The 20,102-nt window shown below is 42.1% G+C and overlaps 1 protein-coding gene across 2 annotated transcripts in view; it reads left to right on the top strand.

The window, feature by feature from the left end:
• The window catches only part of LOC126408869 (CTD small phosphatase-like protein), a 28,809-nt gene extending 15,872 nt beyond the window's left edge, over positions 1 to 12,937 (top strand). Inside the window, exons 2-8 of one of the 2 annotated variants that reach the window (XM_050074611.1) lie at positions 1,104 to 1,261; positions 1,395 to 1,427; positions 3,984 to 4,085; positions 6,115 to 6,171; positions 7,050 to 7,142; positions 7,729 to 7,914; positions 8,361 to 12,937. In XM_050074611.1, coding sequence (XP_049930568.1) covers positions 1,104 to 1,261; positions 1,395 to 1,427; positions 3,984 to 4,085; positions 6,115 to 6,171; positions 7,050 to 7,142; positions 7,729 to 7,914; positions 8,361 to 8,486 — 755 coding nt within the window. In that variant the 3' untranslated portion in view covers positions 8,487 to 12,937. The remainder of the gene's footprint in view (positions 1 to 1,103; positions 1,262 to 1,394; positions 1,428 to 3,983; positions 4,086 to 6,114; positions 6,172 to 7,049; positions 7,143 to 7,728; positions 7,915 to 8,360) is intronic. The other variant, XM_050074612.1, reaches the window with a different exon arrangement.
• Positions 12,938 to 20,102: the final 7,165 nt, after the last annotated feature.

Genomic DNA, 20,102 nt, shown 5'->3' with positions numbered 1-20,102 from the left:
GGAATATAGAATTGATGTAATCTTCTTAAAACAATAGTGTGGAAACTCCGCATTATATCGTAACATGACATGATCTGAGGCTCTGGCTGCTTTTGTTGCCTCGAGATAATATGATATGTAGGAATGTGATGTTGGAAAAACACTTGACAAAGCTGGATTGATGTAAAAATAGTTGTGGTATTTGTGAGGGTTGACTACAGTTTGTTGTCGTGTACAAGTCATTTGATGTGTTTTGTTCTGGCACTGTGTTTCCTTTGACAAATGTCTGTTGGGTATTTGTTTAAGGTCAGGAGCACAAAGTGGCACAATATCAAGATGCCAAAAGACATGACATAATGCTATTTGCTCTTCGCTGGTCTTCAGTTGCAAAAGCATTCTGGTTGTGTGAGCCGAGGGGTGAGGAGGAGGGGTACTAATGGGTGGAGAGGAATGCAGCCTTGTATAGGCTCTGCGGGGTCTGAGGGCCTCCCACCTCCTCCCTCCCCTCCTCGTCTCTTGTGCATGTCCAGGCTGCTTCAGTCACTCACCTGCCAGCTGAAACATGGGAGGGAAATGTAAGCAAGCTTTCAAAATGGAGACTCCCAGGCCAATCAGGCGAAGGGATCCACGGCAGGGCAAAAAGGAGGAGGGAGGAGCGTGCAGCTTCTAACTTGTCACTATTAATAAAAGCTTGGTGTCTGATTTAGGCCCTGCTCCGTAGTCCTGGAATGAGAGACGATTTGCAATCAGAGCAGAGCGCGCTCTGAACTGTCGCTATGTGTGACTGATGAAGTCACCCCGGCCAGCCAAGTTATTTTCTGATCAGTGGTTCTGCCAGGCCGGGTCAACGAAACCAACGCTAATGCCAGTTAATCACACTGTCAAGGTCTCACCTATTGTTGTGATTCAGCGCAGCTCACACCACCGTGGCCACTTAGGAGGATTGTAATGAACATATAACAGTTTGTTCGCAGTTATTCCAGCAGCGTCCGCAGCTCAGCATGCAAATAACCAAATGTAAATGCTTCCCAGCTTCAGCCTGCTCCATTTTTGTGACAGAACATCGATTTGCATATCCACTTGTTCACCCTCCGCTCTCCCACTCCCTCCTGTTGTTTTGACAGCGTCCCAGTCGAACAGCAGCCTAAAGAAGCAGAGGAGCCGGAGCATCTTCAGCACATTCTTCTGCTGCTTCCGCAACTACAATGTGGACCCGCCAGCCACCAACACCAACACCAGCTCCCTGCCTCCACCTGTTGAGGAGAATGGATCGCCTCCCAAGGTGCTGCTCCACCAAACACATGCAATCTGTTTTTTCTTTATCTTTGTGCACCTTTTTGTTTTTCTTTTTTTGTTCTCCTTCCTACCCCTCACCCGGTTTTTGTATGTGTGTGTCTATCTCTCCTGTGTTGTAGTCTGACCAGGTCGAGGTCATCCCTGTCCCTAGTGTATGTATTGCCTTTTTTTGTTCTTTTCTTTTGCATGCAGGCTGAGTGGGCTGGTGCTGGCACATCCTGTCTGTGTGGGCTCCAGTGCTCCTCAGAGAGCTTTTGCTCTGCAACCATACTGCGGTTCATTTTCAGCCGATCGTAGCACTGGCTGCGTGGAAGGTGTATATGCACCTGTGGGTTTAAGTGATGCCTCAGTGCCTGATCTGCATGAGTGACAATTGGTGGTTTGTATGCTTTCAGAAATACTGTGACACTAACTGTCTAACAAGTTCAGTGTAAAACTGTTTGTATTAATGGCCTCAGGTGCTTCCATGCAAGACCTAAATCCATTTATTGTGCTGCTTAGCCGTGCAATTGAATTAAATAATGAGAGTTAAGCTTCACAGTAGTTCCTCATCTTTAGGGTTGCTTCTTCAACTAAAGGGTGAAACTAATTAAACCAGCCACTCAAGGAAGGAACTACATGTGATCTGGTGGTACTGGTTCAATCACCCATCAATGAATGTATGAAGCTCAACTCTTAAAGGGACAGTTCACCCCAAAATCAAAAATCTGTATTTTTCCTCTTACCTGTAGTGCTGTTTATCAGTCTAGATTGTTTTGGTGTGAGTTGCAGAGTGTTGGAGATATTAGCTGTAGAGATGTCTGTTTTCTCTCCACTATAATGGAACTAGATGGCACTCAGCTTTTGGTGCTCAAAGTACCCAAAAAATAAATACAAAAAAACTCAACAACAATGTCTCTTTTTCCAGAAATCATGACCTGGTTACAATAGCTACCCTTTGAAAGTCAAATGTTTGAATCATCAGTCAAAGACCCCTCAGTTGACTGACATAGCTTCAAGTCGAGCAGTAGGTTTTTTTGTGGTTTTCGTTCTTTTGCCAATCAGTGCAGAGTACTTCTGGTGACAATTTGGACCCCAGAGTTTGCTGCAGAGTGAACGCTCTTCACTATTATGATGCTCTTAGGGACAGGCAGCTGTGGACACAGAGGCACCTGCCTGCAGGAAGAGAGGCTTTGCCCCGTAAGGCTCTGAAATAACCAGGTCATTATTTCTGAAAAGAGACATTGCTGATGAGTAGGCTTTGGCCGTATCTATTTTTTCATACCTTCCTGAAATTTCACCAGGGTATACTGTATATGATGGTATCTGTGTGAGGCATGATTCAAGTTCTCTCTTTCACCAAACTTAGACAAACATTATCTTAATTGCTTTGTTAACTTATTGTAAAACACACTTCATTCAAACTCGACAGAAACAAAATAAAACTCACCAAAACCATCTTAGTCAGGTCACTGTGCCACCAATCACCACCTCTTGTTTGATCATAGTAAACCCTTAGTCCACCACGTTAGGTGTGAAAATCTGCTGTTTCCCATTGCAGTCTGTCTCTGCTGTTGTGGGCTGGCTGTTTACAGTCCTGTGACGTTATCCCCACCACTGGTAGTCGCCATGTTGGTCAGCTCAGCTGCATGTTCCACCAGACAGACCACTGGTGGTGTGTGATGTGCACCACGTACAATACATCCTCATTACAGCCTCTACAGTATGACGCTAATAGAAAGATAAGCATCTGGATTTTGACGGTATTAATAATCATACTGTCTGGATTTGTAAATATGATGTTTTTCAAAGTTATTTTATTTTATTTTAATTTTATTTTTTTTGGCGCTTTGAGCCCTGCAAGCCAAGTGCCATCTAGTTCCATTATATTGGAGAGAAGGCAGACATCTCTATGGCCGATATCTCCAACACTCGGCAGCTCACACCAAAACAATCTAGACTGATAAATAGCACTACAGGTCAGCGGAAAAACACGTGCTTCTGATTCAGTGGAAACTGTCCCTTTAAGATCCATCACAACTGTTTGCACTGAGGCGTAGTTCCCACATGACTTCATCCTTTCATGCTCACACATGAATTTGAAGTTGATTGGCATTTTCAAAGAAAAGGTTTATGTTTGAGTTAATTCAATAAAACTGAAAGCAGCTAACCTTTGCATGGCCTTTGTTTTATTTATTTAAAACTGAAGGGGTTTTAAAGGTATACTGTGCAGAACTGTTACTTGCCAGCCAAAGTGAAAGTAAAAGCCAACCAGAGATTCACTCTCGTTTGGCGTTCCACCTCGCTATGCATGTCTGCTGCTGACGGTCTGGCACCTGGTGGTTACCGCTTTATAAAGCCCCGACCTTGCCTGACCGCAGCGGGGTTGCACGCAAATATACGTCCTGAGTACAGAAAATAGGAAAATCCTGCATAGTATACCTTTAAGGCAGCATTACCATCTCTGAGTAGGTGGCTGTAGCAGGGGGATATCTGGTGTTAAGAATCCCATAGGGTGTCATTTAAAAGCGATGGGTCTGTTAGATGCATCATTTCAGACATGGCTTTATCTCAGCTGCATTATCACCTGTAGAGATGCTCTTCCTAACATGGTGTTTGCTTCTCTGCTCAGCCGTGTACATTAATTTATGCAAAGTGTAAGTCTTCTATCACTCTGTCTCTGTCACTTTCCATGTATCTGACACTATATGCCTCATCTTCCCCCACAGCCACCAGCCAAATACCTCCTACCAGAGATGATCATATCTGACTATGGCAAAAAGTGCGTGGTGATTGACTTGGATGAAACGCTCGTCCACAGCTCGTTCAAGGTAAACACAGGCTAAAGTTAAAACTGAGGTCTACTGTTGCTGTTGTTCACAGTCGTCAGCTGTCAGTGAGTGTGAGCTGGCTAAGGCCTTCTGTGTAACAAAGGTACAGTCACCAGTTGGCTGACCATCGAAGTCTTTGCTTGAAAAATGCAAATCACCAATAGAAAAAAAAATCAGACCCTTTACTACCCTGAAAACATGAGTGTGTTTAACTTGAGCTCCATGCTGTATGTGTGCCTTGCAATGAGAGTAATACATGTTCTGTATCTGACGTTATCTTTGTCAGGCAATAACCCGCAGGAAGTCAAAGCTGTGTTGAGTCCATTAAAACACTGAGTAAACAAAGTGAGGAGAGGAGCAGGTGGTGGAGGATGATCAGGGGCAATATTACAGTCCTGACTGCATTTAAATAAATAAAAGCAGGGTGGTTATAGGAAAGTGTGAAGCCTGGCTGGTGTTGTCAACCAGCTGCAGTTACAACTAGCCACAATTTACTCTTTAAAGGATTTTTTGGAGTGGGGTTGTTTGAGGTACTTTTTTATAATGAGCTTATTACCTACAGTAGATGTCAGCTGGCACGCCCCCAGTTTGAGAAGCAGATTGGAGTACCATCACGGACGCTAAACAGTAAACTGCTGTGGATGAGGGCAGCAGCTAAACGTATTTTAGCCACATTAAAAAAAATCAATATCAGGTAAGGTAAAGGTAAAGCGTTGAAAATATTTAAACATGTCGTACACTTGAACTGATAATGATTTCCAAGCTGTCTAAAATACAGCACCAAAATGCTGTTTGTGTACAAGGGACAGCTGGCAGGACAAGATCATTGACAGGACAAGTGTGATGTTTTGACAATGTGTTACGTATGCGCCCCAAGGTGGGAGATTTTAAAAGTAGCGGATAGCTGTTAGCGGCTAACCCAAAGAAGAAGAAAAGCAGCCGAAAATGTCTGCAATTTTGGAAAACAGTGAGGTCCGGGAGCTCCTGCAATAATAATAATACATTGGATTTATATAGCGCTTTTCAGGATACTCAAAGACACTTTCGAGAGAGCAACAACATTAATCAAAAAAAAGATGACAATCCATAGGGGTGTAGAGAGCGACCTAGTCCAAAAAGGGCGAAGTACACTGAATTTAGAGGTCATAGGCAGTTTTGAAAAGGTGTGTTTTGAGGGTTCTTTTGAAGGTGGAGAGTGAGGGGGAGTCTCTGATGTCTTTATGCAGTGAGTTCCAGAGGGTGGGAGCAGCACCCTCCAAGCAGAAGACGAGATCAGCTGCCATATAACAGGGACACTAAATGATTGTAATCGTCATGTTATGCTATTGTTCTTTAGAAAGTGCTGCTGAGACGTTTGTTATGTCACACTAGAGGTTGATGCTGTAGTAGTAAATGTCACGCCTCTTTTGTGTGTGTAATGCCAACGTGCTGTCGCACGGAAGCAGCATGATGCCAGCATTGTTTACTTCTGTGTAGAAATGCAGGACAGAAAGAACTTTGCAGCGGCCCTACAGCGTGATCTCTGTGTAAATGTATCTAAATGTATGTAAATCTGTAGGTAATACACTGACTATGGTTAAGTACCTCATACAACCCCACTTCAAAAAATCCAAACTGTCCCTTTAAGCTTGAACAAGCATTGTCACATGTAGAAAGTTGTCTAAAGTGCAGTAGTAGTATCCTGCAGTGGCTGTTTTTGTGACAGTCCAAAACATGATGTGTGTAGACCTCATTCTGCTCCTCTTCCTGTTTATCCCTCTTCGTACTCACTGTCCAGAGCCAGTCTGAGGGCGACCACCTCGTTGCCTGTCAAGTTAGATCATTAGTGAGTTTGCAGAAGGAGGGGGGACAACAAGGAGGATTTGTCTTGGCAAAAAAGAGACTGATAATTTTCTTCTTCCTTCCAGAGATTTGACAGTCTGTGAATTGCAGAGTTTTAGCGTTCCTTGCAGGACCTCTGCTGATCACTTGTGGTACTGCACCAACAGTTTGGATGACTCTGATAATGCTGTTGTGTTTCCTCTCACAGCCCATCAGCAATGCAGATTTTATTGTTCCAGTGGAGATCGATGGTACCGTTCATCAGGTATTGTACACACACCACAAAAAGACATTTCCTTTTGTTTGTTAGAAGCACGAGTTACACTTTGTTCCTGTGTGAAGATCCTGGAGAGAATGGCTGTGATCCAGTTCAAGTAATCCAGGATAGGCTGTGTGTATCCTGGTTGGCCTATTCATGATTACTTGCACTGGGTGGCAACCGCTGAGCAAAGAGAGGAGGAGGAGGGCACCTAAACTGAGTGACAATGATGCCTTATAGAGATGTTGGTCACCAAGCTGGAGTTTTTTGATAATGCAAAAAATAAGTAGCAGGAATTTTTCTGAAGCAAACACTAGCACAACATCCCTTGTCACCGATCCTGTTTGTGATTTTCATGGAAAGGATTTCAAAGCGCAGCCGGGAGGAGGAAGGGGTCCGGTTTGGGGTCCTCAAAATTGCATCTCTAATTTTTACAGATGATGCGGTTCTGTTGGCTTCATTACACCGTGACCTCCAGCATGCACTGGGGCAGTTTGCAGCCGAGTGTGAATGTCACACTGTACCCCGAATCTTGATAGATGAAGTTAATGTTAGAAAATGGCAGTTATCTTTAAGGGGAAGGGCTTGGAAAATAAGAACCGTGTAGGTTTTTACTTTTGTATCAAGCAGCAATAAAAGTTGTAATATGTTCCGTTTGAGTTAATGTGCCTTATTTGACATCGCACAAGCTGAGATGCGACTATTGCACAAGCACAGATTGCCGTGTCGATGCTGAAACGATATGTCGTGCAGCCCCACATCATACTGTCTTAATACTGTGAAGGCGTTCTAGACTTTTAGTCGTTCATGTGTCTGACATTCATGTTACATCCTGAATGTTGTTTTTCTCCTACTCTACCTAAACCCTGTGTTGTGTCTTGCAGGTATATGTGCTGAAACGACCCCACGTGGACGAGTTTCTTCAAAAGATGGGAGAGCTGTTTGAATGTGTGCTCTTTACAGCCAGTCTTGCCAAGGTGTGTTCAGACCCGGAGACATTTTCTGCGTTCATGTCTGTTTCAGTTCCAAGTCAGTGACCGTGGAACAACATTTTCTATTTCCTTGTTCTGGTATTTTTCATCTGCTCTCGCTGTCTGAATTTTCACACTTCCTCTGCTTCGCTCTCCATCTGCGTCTTTTCCATCTTAGCCAATAATGCATGGGTAAGTTTTATGAATGAGACAGAGCAATAACTGTATTAAGGGCCTGATGTTTCAGTAGTGATTGGATGTTCCTCGTGCTGCGTTTAAAGCTAGGTGTCAGTAGTGCTTGTTGTGTCATAGTGTAGTTTTTCCTGAGGCTTTTTTTCCTGTCAGGTAAACACAGCTGTTACAGCCTTTGCTTCCTTTGTAATTAAAGTGTAGCATTTGCAAGTTGTTTTGTTAGCGCTTTAGTTGAGGCATGTGACCAGAAGGATTTGCATCTTAATGTGTTTACACGACATGCTGTAATGTTTGATTTATTATGTGCATTTTCCAAAGATGTATAGCTGTGAAATCCAGTGTGATATTTGTTTTTGTAGCAGTCTGACATGTTGTTTGTGTGTTTGTTTGACTTGAACAGTATGCAGACCCTGTGGCAGACCTGCTGGACCAGTGGGGCGTATTTCGAGCGCGACTCTTTAGAGAGTCCTGCGTTTTTCACAGAGGGAACTATGTCAAAGACCTCAGCCGGCTGGGACGAGAACTCAGCAACGTCATCATTGTTGACAATTCACCCGCCTCTTATATTTTCCACCCAGAAAATGCTGTGAGTTCCTAAAGCACTGATCGTCTGAGCTGTCAGAAAGCAAGTTAAATTGGCAACAAAACATCCTACATATAGCGTACACTTAACTGATATTGATTTTTATAGGTGGCTAAAGTACAATTTGTTGCTGCCTTTGTCCCCAGCAGTACATTGCTTAGCCTCTGTGTCAGTACCCCAGCCTGCTTCTCCAAACTGGAGGCATGCTGTCTACCGTGGGTAATACACTATGGATAAATACCTCGTATAGCCCCACTTCAAAAAATCTGAACGTTCCCTTTAATGTTTCATACTAAGGTAGATCAAGTTGCTCTGAGATTCAGTCACTTTAAAAAAAAAAAAAAATACTGTTTTGGGTTTCTCTCTTCGTGTTTGAGTACGGTGTTAATCTTGTCGGTAGCTGGTGTTAAAATAAAAGCTAACTACAGGTTGTTTTCCCGTCTCTGAAGGTCCCTGTCCAATCCTGGTTTGACGATATGAATGACACAGAGCTCCTGGACCTGCTGCCTTTCTTTGAGGGACTCAGCAAAGAAGAAGAGGTTTACGGAGTCCTGCAGAATCTGAGAGGCAGGTAGCAGGACACACCACAGGGCCGCCTGTGCTCTCCATCCTCCTCTCTGTCGATCTCTGCCCCCTCCTACAGCCACATCTCTCAGACTCAGGCAGATCCTCCCACACGCGCCCCTCTTGTCTCTGCCCCAAGGGGACGCCTTGGAGTCTCACTGTGGAAACCGTCATGTTAACCCCGTCTCCGCTCTCATCTCCTGGTGAACGGCTGCCTTCTGAGTGCCATCAGAAAATTTAAAACAAACAAAAAAATAAAACACTAAATATCCCAGGAGCACTGTGTTTCACACAAACCACACCAGAAAGCGCTCAGAGTGTCCTAAGTTAATAATACTGGGGACAAAATGCTAAGAGGAGTGAACTCTGGTCTTTATTTTCAAACCAACAAAGTTTTACTATTCGGTGAAGTGCTTATTTTAAAACCAAAAAAAAAAGGTTTTGTCCGAAATTTCTTTTGTGGTACCACACAAAAGTCTGAAATGATTTTGTCCTCGTATTGTTGCTATGCAGGCAGTTTCTGGTGGTAGAAAGGACTGTGATTCTCTTTTCTTACTGAATGAAGTGCCTTGTGTGAATGTTGTTTATATGGGAAGATATTTTGTACATGGCATATTTCCAGAGTACTTCAGTCTTTTCACACACAATATGCTTTAAAGTGGACACAGAAGTATCTTGATATAAAAGTTTTACTTTTTTTGATTATCAAACGCTGGGTAAATGTCTCCATAGTATTCTTTTTTTTTTTCTTTTTTTTTTCTTCTCTCCCGGTATGCTTGTGCCATTATATAGATGTGACTTTGTTTCTTTCTGCTTTCATTATACGTAGAAATAGTTTACTTTGTTTTAGGCGAAGGAGTACGTTTGCAATTGTGAACTTTATGCCCCATCTGCAAGTACAGTAGTTCTCTGATAGTTTGATCTGAAAGCTCAGATAAATTGTGCCATTTTATTTTCTGTCTTCGCCCCCTTTATCTCATTTTGTTATTATTTGCCAAATAAGAAAATTATTTTTTAACAGGCTTCATATCTTTAACAGGGGTTCAGCTATAACTGTTAAACCTTTAGTTGTAAGTATAGCGTTATAGGTTTTATTCTTTTGACAAATAGTTGTATGTTTTTAATGTTATGAGGTCCTTGTTTGTCATGTTGTGCTTATCATGTGGCTAGCTGTTAGCCCACCTGCTTTCTTGTTCTATTTTATCTTTTTTTTTCTTTCTTTCTTTTTTCTTTTTTTTTGGGCACACGAGTGGTGCAGCTTCACCCTTACACCTCTTCTTAACTGGACGCGATGCAAATGAGTGAACATCAAATTGTTGTAGTGGTTAGTCATGAAGAAGTCCTAATTTGCTCAGTGCGTCAGCATACAGGCCAAGTGAAGTGTTGCTTGGTTCAAGCAATACTCGCCCAGATTTGTGCACTTTAGGGATGTCAGCGAATAATCTGTTAACCGCCGAGAATATTCTTGACCGGTTACGCATGTCGGTTGATAGGCTAAACAGCCAGCGAGCTGCATCAGCATGCAGAAATGTAGTTCTCGCTGCCCACCCTTCAGTCTCCACTGGTTAGCTAGCCGCTCTGCACCGCCCGGGTTGGGCGGGAACTAACTTTAGCTAGCTGCACCACTCGTTTACTGCTAGTAACACCATCCCGAACTAATAGTATTTTTGTGGAAACATTGAGCCCACCGTATGGTGTCCCCTAGGTTGTTTCAGTGAGTAATCGGTTCAATTTTAAGCTGCAAAACCCCTTTGGCATCACTGTTAGCTCTGTTAGCATCGTTAGCAGTGTCAACACACCTGGTTTTGCTAGTTAACAATGCTAAAAGGATTCTGTGGCTCAAAATGAAGCGACATTCTCACCGGGACAACTTTGGGGGAGACTGGAGGGTGGCTTAACGTGTCGCAGTGATGTCATCCATCACCGGGATGGCATTCCAGTGGTAGTTGCAAATGAGCAGTGCTGCTAGCTAACCTAGCTCACACCTGACCTGGGTGGCGCACAGTGCAGAGCGGCCCGGGCTAGCTTACCAGTGGAGATCAGAGGGTGGGCAGTGGGTGCTATGTCTTAGCATGTTAACATTGCCAGCAGGCTGTCCGTCAGCAAAGCCAACAGGAAATAAAATCAAAGGCAAAACATTAAAATGTCATCACCTCTGCATGGATAGCACTTTGAAATGCAGCACTGAAGCTCACAGAGTCATTGGAATGCCAGACTAAAAAGAAAGGTCTCTTATATTTCATGATATTTTGCGTTGTTTACTGCAAAATTAATTAGTTAAATACCAGTTAATGGGTTTCTGTTGATGGACTGTCAAAAGAAAAATTACGTCCCTAGTGCATCTCCAAACTCAGAGCAACAGCAAGCCATTATTTTGGCTCCCTGAATGTTGATGTCACCTGTAGTATACCTGAAACTTTGTCGCGCTCTCCCTGTCAGAGTTCCTCGCTCGCCCGCTGTATGTTAGGAAGAGGTGTTGGGCTGCATTCACACCAACTCCAGCGATGAGCAGCAGGGTTGTGTGGCGATGTGGGAGTCGGGGGTGGGAATCACCAGAGGCTCCATGATACGACATTATCACGATACTTAAGTAACAATACGATATTACTGTGATTTTAAATGTTTTGTGATATTGTGATAGATTGCGATTTATTACCATTTTTCAACTGAAACTATCCACAGAGGAAAAATTTATCGAAATTATCTAACACGATAAAGTTTTCAGTCTGTCCATCTCACTTCAATCTTCTTCTTTTTTGCTGCAAAATGAATCAATTGTAGTCGGCCACGAAAAGATTGATTTGTATTTGCAATATTAATAATTAATACATTAAAAAAAGATGCTTGGCGTCCGTGTATCGACACAATATTGCCATGCAAAATATCGCAACCCAATGCTGTATTGATTTTTTTTCCCCTGCCCCTAGTGGGAATGTCACTCAAACATCACTTTTGGAGGATGGAGAGAATCTCCTCATGTCATCGACTGGGTATTTGTCTTCGCTCATTTTTTCATGCTGGCTTAAAAGATCGATTGAACTCCTTGTGGTTATCATTACTCAGTCCTTCCAGGATTTTGTGCTGCTTTTAGGATCGTTGCGACCGGAAATGCCTGATTTCACTGCAGCTTTTTTTTTAACAATTGTGATTCATGTTGCGACGTTCTTTTATTCACTATAATTATTAACTATAGAAAAAGACTTAACTTGTTCCAGTGAACTGCGGGCATCTCTCCAGTCTGATTTCCTGTTGTGCGATTGCCCATGGGAGCTTGCCATTTGGTTGCGTTTCTCCAAAAACAGAATCTGCTTCAACTTTTTGCCGCAGGCCGCTGTGTTTTTTCTTTTCCAGCCGCTCCGCTGCCGCCCCACCGCTGCTGCTTAGACACACTACCCTCACTGAAATGAATGGGAGGAGTGATTTGGTGTGAACGCAGCCTTATAAGATGATCTTTCTCCATAATTGTACACAGTTGCAAAGGTATACCTTTTGTTGTTTCAAACAGGCTGGGATCTTACAGCAAATGGGTCGAGTGCCATGTTTTTATGTTTTCTCATGAGGTTAGTGTCTTTAGGGAATATAGGATAGTGTCGGATCGAGTCTGGACAGAGTTAAAATCACACCACTTTCTCCTGGTTTGGTCCAGCGCTGGTGTAAAACCAGTGGAGACGTTGTGTGGTATTTATCTTCCCAGATTTATTTTAACTGCTCTTCACCTCAGTGCCTACGTTTGAGAGGAGCCACGCAAACCGAATGCTGCAACATGAGCTACCATGGCAATAACCTTTTTTGCGGGGAGTGTTTGGTTTGGGTGTCTAGAGCACTTGTTAAGGCAGGCCTGGTTCTCACAGTGACTTTTCGTGTTCATATGAACCTTCAAACATTTTTTTTTTCATATGATTTGATCCAAAAACCGGACATACACATATAATTTAGTCTTAGTCTTTTTAGATTTTTTTTTTTTCCTTTTCAAAATGAAAAATACTGAAACAACTTGAATGTTGCTCGGTCTATTTCCGCAGCAACAGCCAAACAACCCTGTACAGTGAACTACATTGCCATAGTTAACAGCTTGTGTTGTGGACGAAAAGGAGGACGCCTTCCAAACCTACAGATGGGTGCTCAGTCCTGGCTCATCCAGACAGCCTCCAGATGTTAGGGGCCAGCTCTAAATGGAACACTACTGGGGCACTGCAAAAGGACTGTGAAGAACCTCACCATGGCATTGATGCCTTACTGCCTGTGGAGGCACAAAGCAATGTTTCTTCATTAATTCCAACGTTACATCCACACGTTTTAGCATCGTCTCATTAGTATTTTCTTATGGAGCGTGAGGAAGGTGCATGTATGTACTAGACCAGTGGTTCCCAACCTTTTCTTTAACCCCCCACACCCCTTCATCAACACCATCCGTCAGGTCCCAGATGCGTTCAGTAACTGGATGTTATTAAACTCAATTCACAATATTTTTTCATGTAGTTTCTTTACATTATTGATACAGTATTTTTTCAACTGTCAATATTTGGTTTAGTTTGGTCAAGTGCTGGATGTTTAGCTTTGTAACCATTACTTTTAGCCAGAGGTGTGGACTTGAGTCACAAATTCAATGACTTTAGACTAAAATTAAATCAAATAAGACTCGCAGCTCGACTTGGACTGACACTCCTTTTCCATACTCATGCTGGCTTGGCTTGGTTTGGTTTGACTCGGCAAGTCAGACCAGCGCAGCAGTGATTTACATCTCAGTTACTGCAGGGATACCTGTTGAAGATGTGTCTTTAACTGATGACAGCTTGTCATGACTGATGACATTTTACAGCAGAGAAAAGTTTACCTGTTGGAGGTGAGCTGTTTGCAGAGGTGCAGTAAGGGCCTGTTGTCTGCAGCTCTTCATCAACATCTCACTGTGGTTGATTCCGATTTTACTCTTCCTCCCTGCGCTATTAGTAGACTTGTTTTTATTGAAGAAAAGCTGCTAACAAAGTTCCCCTGATTTGGTGATAAATACATTTCATGTCTGATAGATTCTTCACAGTAAAAGTCCCGTATTATTTTGTTATGTAAAAGCTTTTATTGTGAAGCTGCAAAATAAGGAAATGTTGGGTTTTCATCAGTTGTAACTTAACATGACTCCTATACAGCAGTATATGTCAGTAAAATAAAGCAGATATCTAAAGTAAGAACAGGACATAGGAGGGAAACTAAACTCCGAACCACAGAGATCCAGTAAAAAGCTACAAAAATACTGAGAGCTGACTTTGAAAAACGCCTTTCTCTCTGGTCTCCTGCACAGACAGATATGAGTAGAGTCCAGCAACACTTTGAGGGGTAGAAGGCAGGTTGTCAGGGATTGGCTGAGGTCTGCGAGAAGTCACAGCTACCCACTTTGAGGCAGGCAGGCCGGCTTTTGGCCCTAATCCGGAGAAGGTCCATCTCTGGCTTGGCTTGGTCCATGCTAACTGGTAATGGAGAGACAAGTTGGCGCAGCGTGGTTTGACGCAGTACTGCCAGAAGTGGTAATGGAAACAGGTTATTTAACACCAATGACTTGTGACTTCTCTTAGAATCGAGCCTTTTGACTTAAACATACTCAACACCTTCCCTCAAGCTCAAAGATAATTAAAAGTGTGCGATGAAACAATTAATTTCCCTTTATTTCCGAACTCAGTGAACACCAGCTCTTTTCATTTCCAGAGTGTTGATTCTTAATTCCCCAGATCCACTTTGTTTGAACAAATCCGACAGAATCCAGATGAGTTGCAAGAGAGAACCATGAAGAGCAAAAGTTGTGTTACTGAGAGACAGTTGGAAAAAATTATACCCAAGATAAAGTCGTTTGCGGAGAAAAACTATGTAGTCATCCACAAAAAATTAATTGCAGTATGTAAAGTGTGTGGTTCACAAATTATGGACGGGTTCCAACAAAATAGTTAACAAATAAATACAAATTTTAAAAAAGCATTTTTTATTTTTGTGAATATATTAATACTGTTGTTTAGGACTTCAGACTTGTCTTGAAATGCGACTTACAAAACTACAACTTGGTCCCACCTACTTTTATTAAGCTAACTAGTTGAACTGTTTATTAGTTTTAGCTACTTTTAAGCATTTACACGTCACTTTAAACTGTTGTAGAGTTCTCTGCTCGCTACATACTTTTTTCTTACTCTCATTTGTAGAATGTTGTTTTCAAGTTTCAGCAGACTCAATATATGGGTATATGTATTTTTAAATTTTCTTATCAGATTATTTAAATCTTTTTAAATTAGTTGAGCTGCATCACTATATTTTCATGTACCCAGGCCCCCAGGAAGTGCGGCAGGCTTTGAAGCCAATCTTCGTAGAGGGCAAACTAGGCCCCAATAAAAGCCGCTCAGCCTTGCAGCCAATTTCTCCCAGTGGCCATTTGCGGTATTGCAGCGACAAAAAAACAACAACCTGCGACCCAAAAAGCATTTTCCCCACAGACCACCATTACATCGCAGATCATTTTTTGGCTGCTTAGCTTTATTGGATAGAATAGTTTCAGCATGAAAGGGTTTAGAGATAGGAGATGACTTCCAGCAAAGGGCTGTAGGCTGAGATCGGACCTGAGGCCCCTGCAGCAAGGACATTGCCTTTGTATATGAGACGGCTGCTGTGCCCACTAAACCATCGGGTGCCCCAGACCATCATTATAAAAGAGACGTCTTAAAACTGTTGACAGGACACCCCGAACTTTGAACAAGGACAATTGTTTATCTTTCCATTATAAATTTTTGATCCATGGTGGTTTTATTTTTGCAAAAGTGATTTAAAAATCCGTTTACAATGTAAGGTCAGTGAGCTGAGCGGGAACTATACACTATTGTGCATATTCAGTGGGCCACATACCGCAGAAGTAAACCTGCATGCTTGTCAACTTTTTGGCGTTTACACCAGGTGAACAACTCCATTGGAATGAATAGCAGCTATCTTGGTGTCCGATATCAACCTATCACTAAACGCTATGGCCCAAATAGTATTATGACTTCTGGTTGCGTCACATGATGTCACTGGGCCCAAAAACACTTTTTCCCAATGACTCCGATTGTGAAAGACGTCTGTAGTAGATAGATTTTTATTTTTTAACGTCAAAACTCGACTCGTTTCACTATCTGGATTTGATCCGTTTGGTCTGATAACATTTGGAGAGTCTAGAAGAGATGATTAAATTATTTTATCTTAATGCAAGTTGGCGGAGTGCTAATCTCAAGTTAGCCGCTCAGCTTGCTAACCTCTCTAGAGCACTTGCTGTATCAGCCCAGTGTTGCGGAAGATCTGGGTAGTTTTATACCCCACAAGTTTTTGGCTTCTCGCGCCACTGAGCAATTTTAATAGGAACGAATAGGGCCCTGCCTCCAAAGCTATATCAGCTTCTCTATACATCCATGCGTGTACCCCCTGGTAACCGCAGACGTACCCCCTACAGGGTACAACTACCCCTGGTTGGGAATCACTGAACTAGAGCATATATGGTGAGGCTGTGGTGGTGCCATCAAGGGATTGTACGCTCCACTATTTGCTCTGTTGCTTGGTTTATGGGTCATGGTGTTTTATTAAAAAGACCTACACTACTTCATTATTTCCAATATATATATATTTTTTTTTTTACTGCTGCTCCGACAGGCCTATTGAAATCTTTCTTTTGCATAAGCATTTGTGTTGGCGGTGAGCGTTCAGCTCCTGATGATGGTTTCAGTGCAATGTCCTTTTTTATAAGAATCATTTGGTCGACTCTTCTTAACCTCTCAATGATTACCTTTCTCTGAAAATGTCGTTTGTATCATTGTGATATTTTTCTACCTACCTTTTGTCAGTATTTGGTTTGAGAAGTTAGCGTATTGCCTATTGTATCCAGCTTTCGTTCTCCACGTCCTTTCAGATCTGTAACGTCCCTCTCTTGCCTTTTGGTAAGAATTCTCAGTCAGGTCTCGTCTTTCGGATCAGGGGTCGTTCGTGCGTGCGTGTGTGCGTGTGCATGTGCGTGCGTGTGTGTCTGTGTGTGTGTGTGTGTGTGTGTGTGTGTGTGTGTGTGTGCTTCCTAACAGTTTGTGTATCACCTCACTCATAATTACACATTGATCATTTTGTATTGATTTAACACCAAAGTTCAACAACACTTGAGTCACTGCTCTTTTTTCTTTCTCTTTTTTTGGTGAGGTTGTTCACTTTTTTTTTTTTTTTTTTTTAACCACTTGTCGGTTCGTGTTGGTTTACTTTGAGTGTCGGCAGCGTGTTGTCCTCCTGAGCATCAGTTTTCTTTCTGTCTATAATAAAAAGCTTCATTGAAACTATTTTGTCATGACTTTTTTTTAGGTTTTCTTAAATTCAGTCGATGATATGGTTCATGACTTAAGGCCAAAGATCATCACTTAAGATTGGTGTGATTGAGGTTTCCACTGTGTGTTCCTGATGTGGTCGAATAACTCAAAAAGTCATGAGAGCGAATGTTACTGTGTTCTGTTAGTTCACTGTAAAATATACTTTCATTTTGCCTTTAATTTCCTTACAGCCATGTCACAATAAAGCACATTTTTATGGAGGAATGTTGCTTGTCTTCTGTCAACAGACTAATGGTAAAGTGTTTTACTTGGCCTAAATGAGCCGGCAGATTGTGTTAGTTATCGGTCGCTTCCAAAAAATGGCAGTTAGATCAACTAACTTTTAGCTACTTAAAAGATAACTTTGGTATTTTTAAATCTGGACCTTATTTCTCATGTTTTTGTGTCTAAGTGATGAATGGGAACAACCATTTTTGAAGTTGGTCCAGTATTTAGTGAAACGAGCTGCAATGTAACGCCCATTTACATCCACTAAAAGTGTTTGTTTTTGCCAGGCTCAGATTGTTGTTATAAGTGTCTGACAACATTATGGAAAGGATCCCTACAGAGATAGACTTTCTTGTTAAAGAGTAGGATCCTTTTTGTTCAACTAGAAACAGCCCCCAAATCATTACCACCAAACCCACCAGACTGCGTTTACATAAACAGTCATTTTATCATCGTAAAACACACTTGATTCAGAGTTGACAACAACATAAAATAACTCACAAAAGCCGTCTTTGTTCCAACAATCACCAGCTCTGAGAGTTAGATGTGAAAACATGCTGACTCTATACACGCTAAAATTACTGTTTATTTAAACGGAGTCTGGTGCATTTGGAGATAGCAATTTCAGGGATGTTTCTGCTTAAATATAGAGGATCTCACTCTTTAACAAAAAGGTCTGTCTCTGTCGGGATCTTCTCCATAGACCCTTTTTGGGGCCGACATCACAAAGACGTCACTTTGTTAGTTGGCGGCAAAACACGACTCTCCACCACAGGGCTGTAGGCTACATCGGAGTCCTCACATGTCGTCTTGTTGTGTTATTGGGAGCCAAAATAGAAGGAGTCATGGCTCAAAACTTAAAGTTTATCACATAGGCTACCAGCTGCCACTGCCGGTCAACAAAATCAAAGACAATAATGGTTAAATGTGATAAGATCAAAGGACTGGACGGAGGCGCAGGTGCAGCGCACACTTCATATCAGGTTAGGGAAAAAGTATTTCCTGTTGTAGGGATGAATGACGTTATGTGTATTAAGGGTTATCATGTCCACCTCATCAGAAACTGGGGAGGTATTAAGAGGAATATTGGATTTTTCTGTAATGCTAAATTTTTAGAGCTTAAGCTAAAGTTAGCTTCGATAGCAAAACAAACTGGAGGAAACCGTTCAAGTGTCGTCCTCCATTGTAAGACTGGCATAGTAATCAACCACAAAGCTTCCTGTGACATCATCCATCCACTGAGTGAGAGCATACAGGTCGGCCAGTCTGGTCCCGTTGGTCAGTGTTTACTTATTCAAGTAACACTCACGGTCCCAGAGAGTGAGTGACCTGACATGGTTTGTTCGTAAATTCAGTCTGACGCTCTACACTAAAATGAGGGCCCTGTTGGAAGAAACAGAGCATTATATTTCTATATGAATTAATGAACGGTTAAGTTAAACGCACATTCACCCCACTCAGTGCTCTGCTGCTCTGTCTCCCTAGACAGAGTGCCCAGAGTGCGCTCTGCCACTCCGAGAGTGCAGTGCTCTGGATAACTGAACGGCACATTCAGACAGCACTCCAAATTTACGAGCAGTCCAGTTTGTGCCAGAGTGCGCTTCGACACTCTGAATGAGTATTTCTGAACGCACCATTCGCATCATCTTCCTCCATTGTCTAAAACAAACCAACAGAACTTGCTAGCTAGCGCTAACTAATGTCTGTGGAGAATTGTTTTGCCTCCAGCTAAGCCCCGCCCACCAAAAAAGGCATACTGTTTGCTAACAGTAAAAAGGTCTATAATGTTATTAGATACTTAAAATAACATTCGGAGCCTGTCAGTGGAAAACAAAGTACTTTTAGTGGATGTAAACAGTGCACAAATGCCCAAAGTGGCTGACAGCTGCGGCACACTTTCTCAGTATCACACCAGCCTCGAAAACTGTTGTTACCATTCGTCACATAGACACAAAAACATGAGAGAATAGGATCCAGGTTGAAAAATACCAAAGTTATCCTTTAGGAGCAGCAGGAACAAGCTGTAAGCACAAAACTGACACACTGTTTACTTTGATATGGTGAACTTGTCAGCTTACAGTTGCCTGTTTACACATTCAGCAGGTATGAAGCAACATTAGCATTAACTTGGAGTCATGTTTCTGTGCACCTGATAAATGTTAATATTTACTCTACTTTTAGCTCTTTATCTCTGTAGCTGCTAAATGCTTCATCAAGTTCACTAGTTAGACTTTAACAGTGTCTGCTGTTTGGTGCTGAGCAGGTTGTGTACAGCCAAGTTTCTCTGAAAACAGCTGCCTGTGGTGAGAGCACTGGTGGAATATAACTAAGTACATGTACTCAGGTACTGCAGGGTACTTAAGTACAATTTTAAGGTACTTAAGTACTTTGACTAATTCCATTTTAGGTTACTTTATACTTCATCTCAAAGGGTACTTGTATAAATTGTGCTTTTGCTTCACTACATTTATTTGATAACTTTAGTTACTTTACAGATTCAGATTAAAACAGATTATTACCAGCAAATAAAATATATTACAGGAGGCTATACAGCAGTTTATGAAGTAATACAGATTAGCCCCACTTTTAACAGCTGCTAAGTAAATGACTATACTACTAAAACTACAACTACCACTATTCCTGCTATGACTACATCTTCTACAGCTACTGCTAAAACTACTGTTACTACTAAGACTACTATTGCTACTACTTAAACTACTGCCATGACTGCTTCAACTACTATTACTGCTGATGATTCTACTGCTATAGCTACTGCTACATCTACTGCTTGTGCAACTAAGACTACCATTGCTACTACTCCTATGACTACAACCTCTACAGCAACTGCTAAAACTACTACTGCTACGACTCCTGCTGCAACTACTACTACTACTACTGCTGATGATGATACTGCTACTGCTAAAACTACTACCACGACTAATCTTACTATATATTGATGAAAACTCTGTGTGTGTGTCTGTTCCACGTTTTTCTCCTCACTGACTTGGTCAATCCATGTGAAATTTGGCACAGTGGTAGAGGGTCATGGGAGGATGC

This window comes from Epinephelus moara, chromosome 21, assembly GCF_006386435.1.
Source record: "Epinephelus moara isolate mb chromosome 21, YSFRI_EMoa_1.0, whole genome shotgun sequence".
In the NCBI taxonomy this organism is placed as follows: Eukaryota; Metazoa; Chordata; class Actinopteri; order Perciformes; family Serranidae; genus Epinephelus; species Epinephelus moara.
The sequence above is the reverse complement of the archived record's forward strand: the minus strand, read 5'-3'. Positions and strand labels throughout refer to the sequence as shown.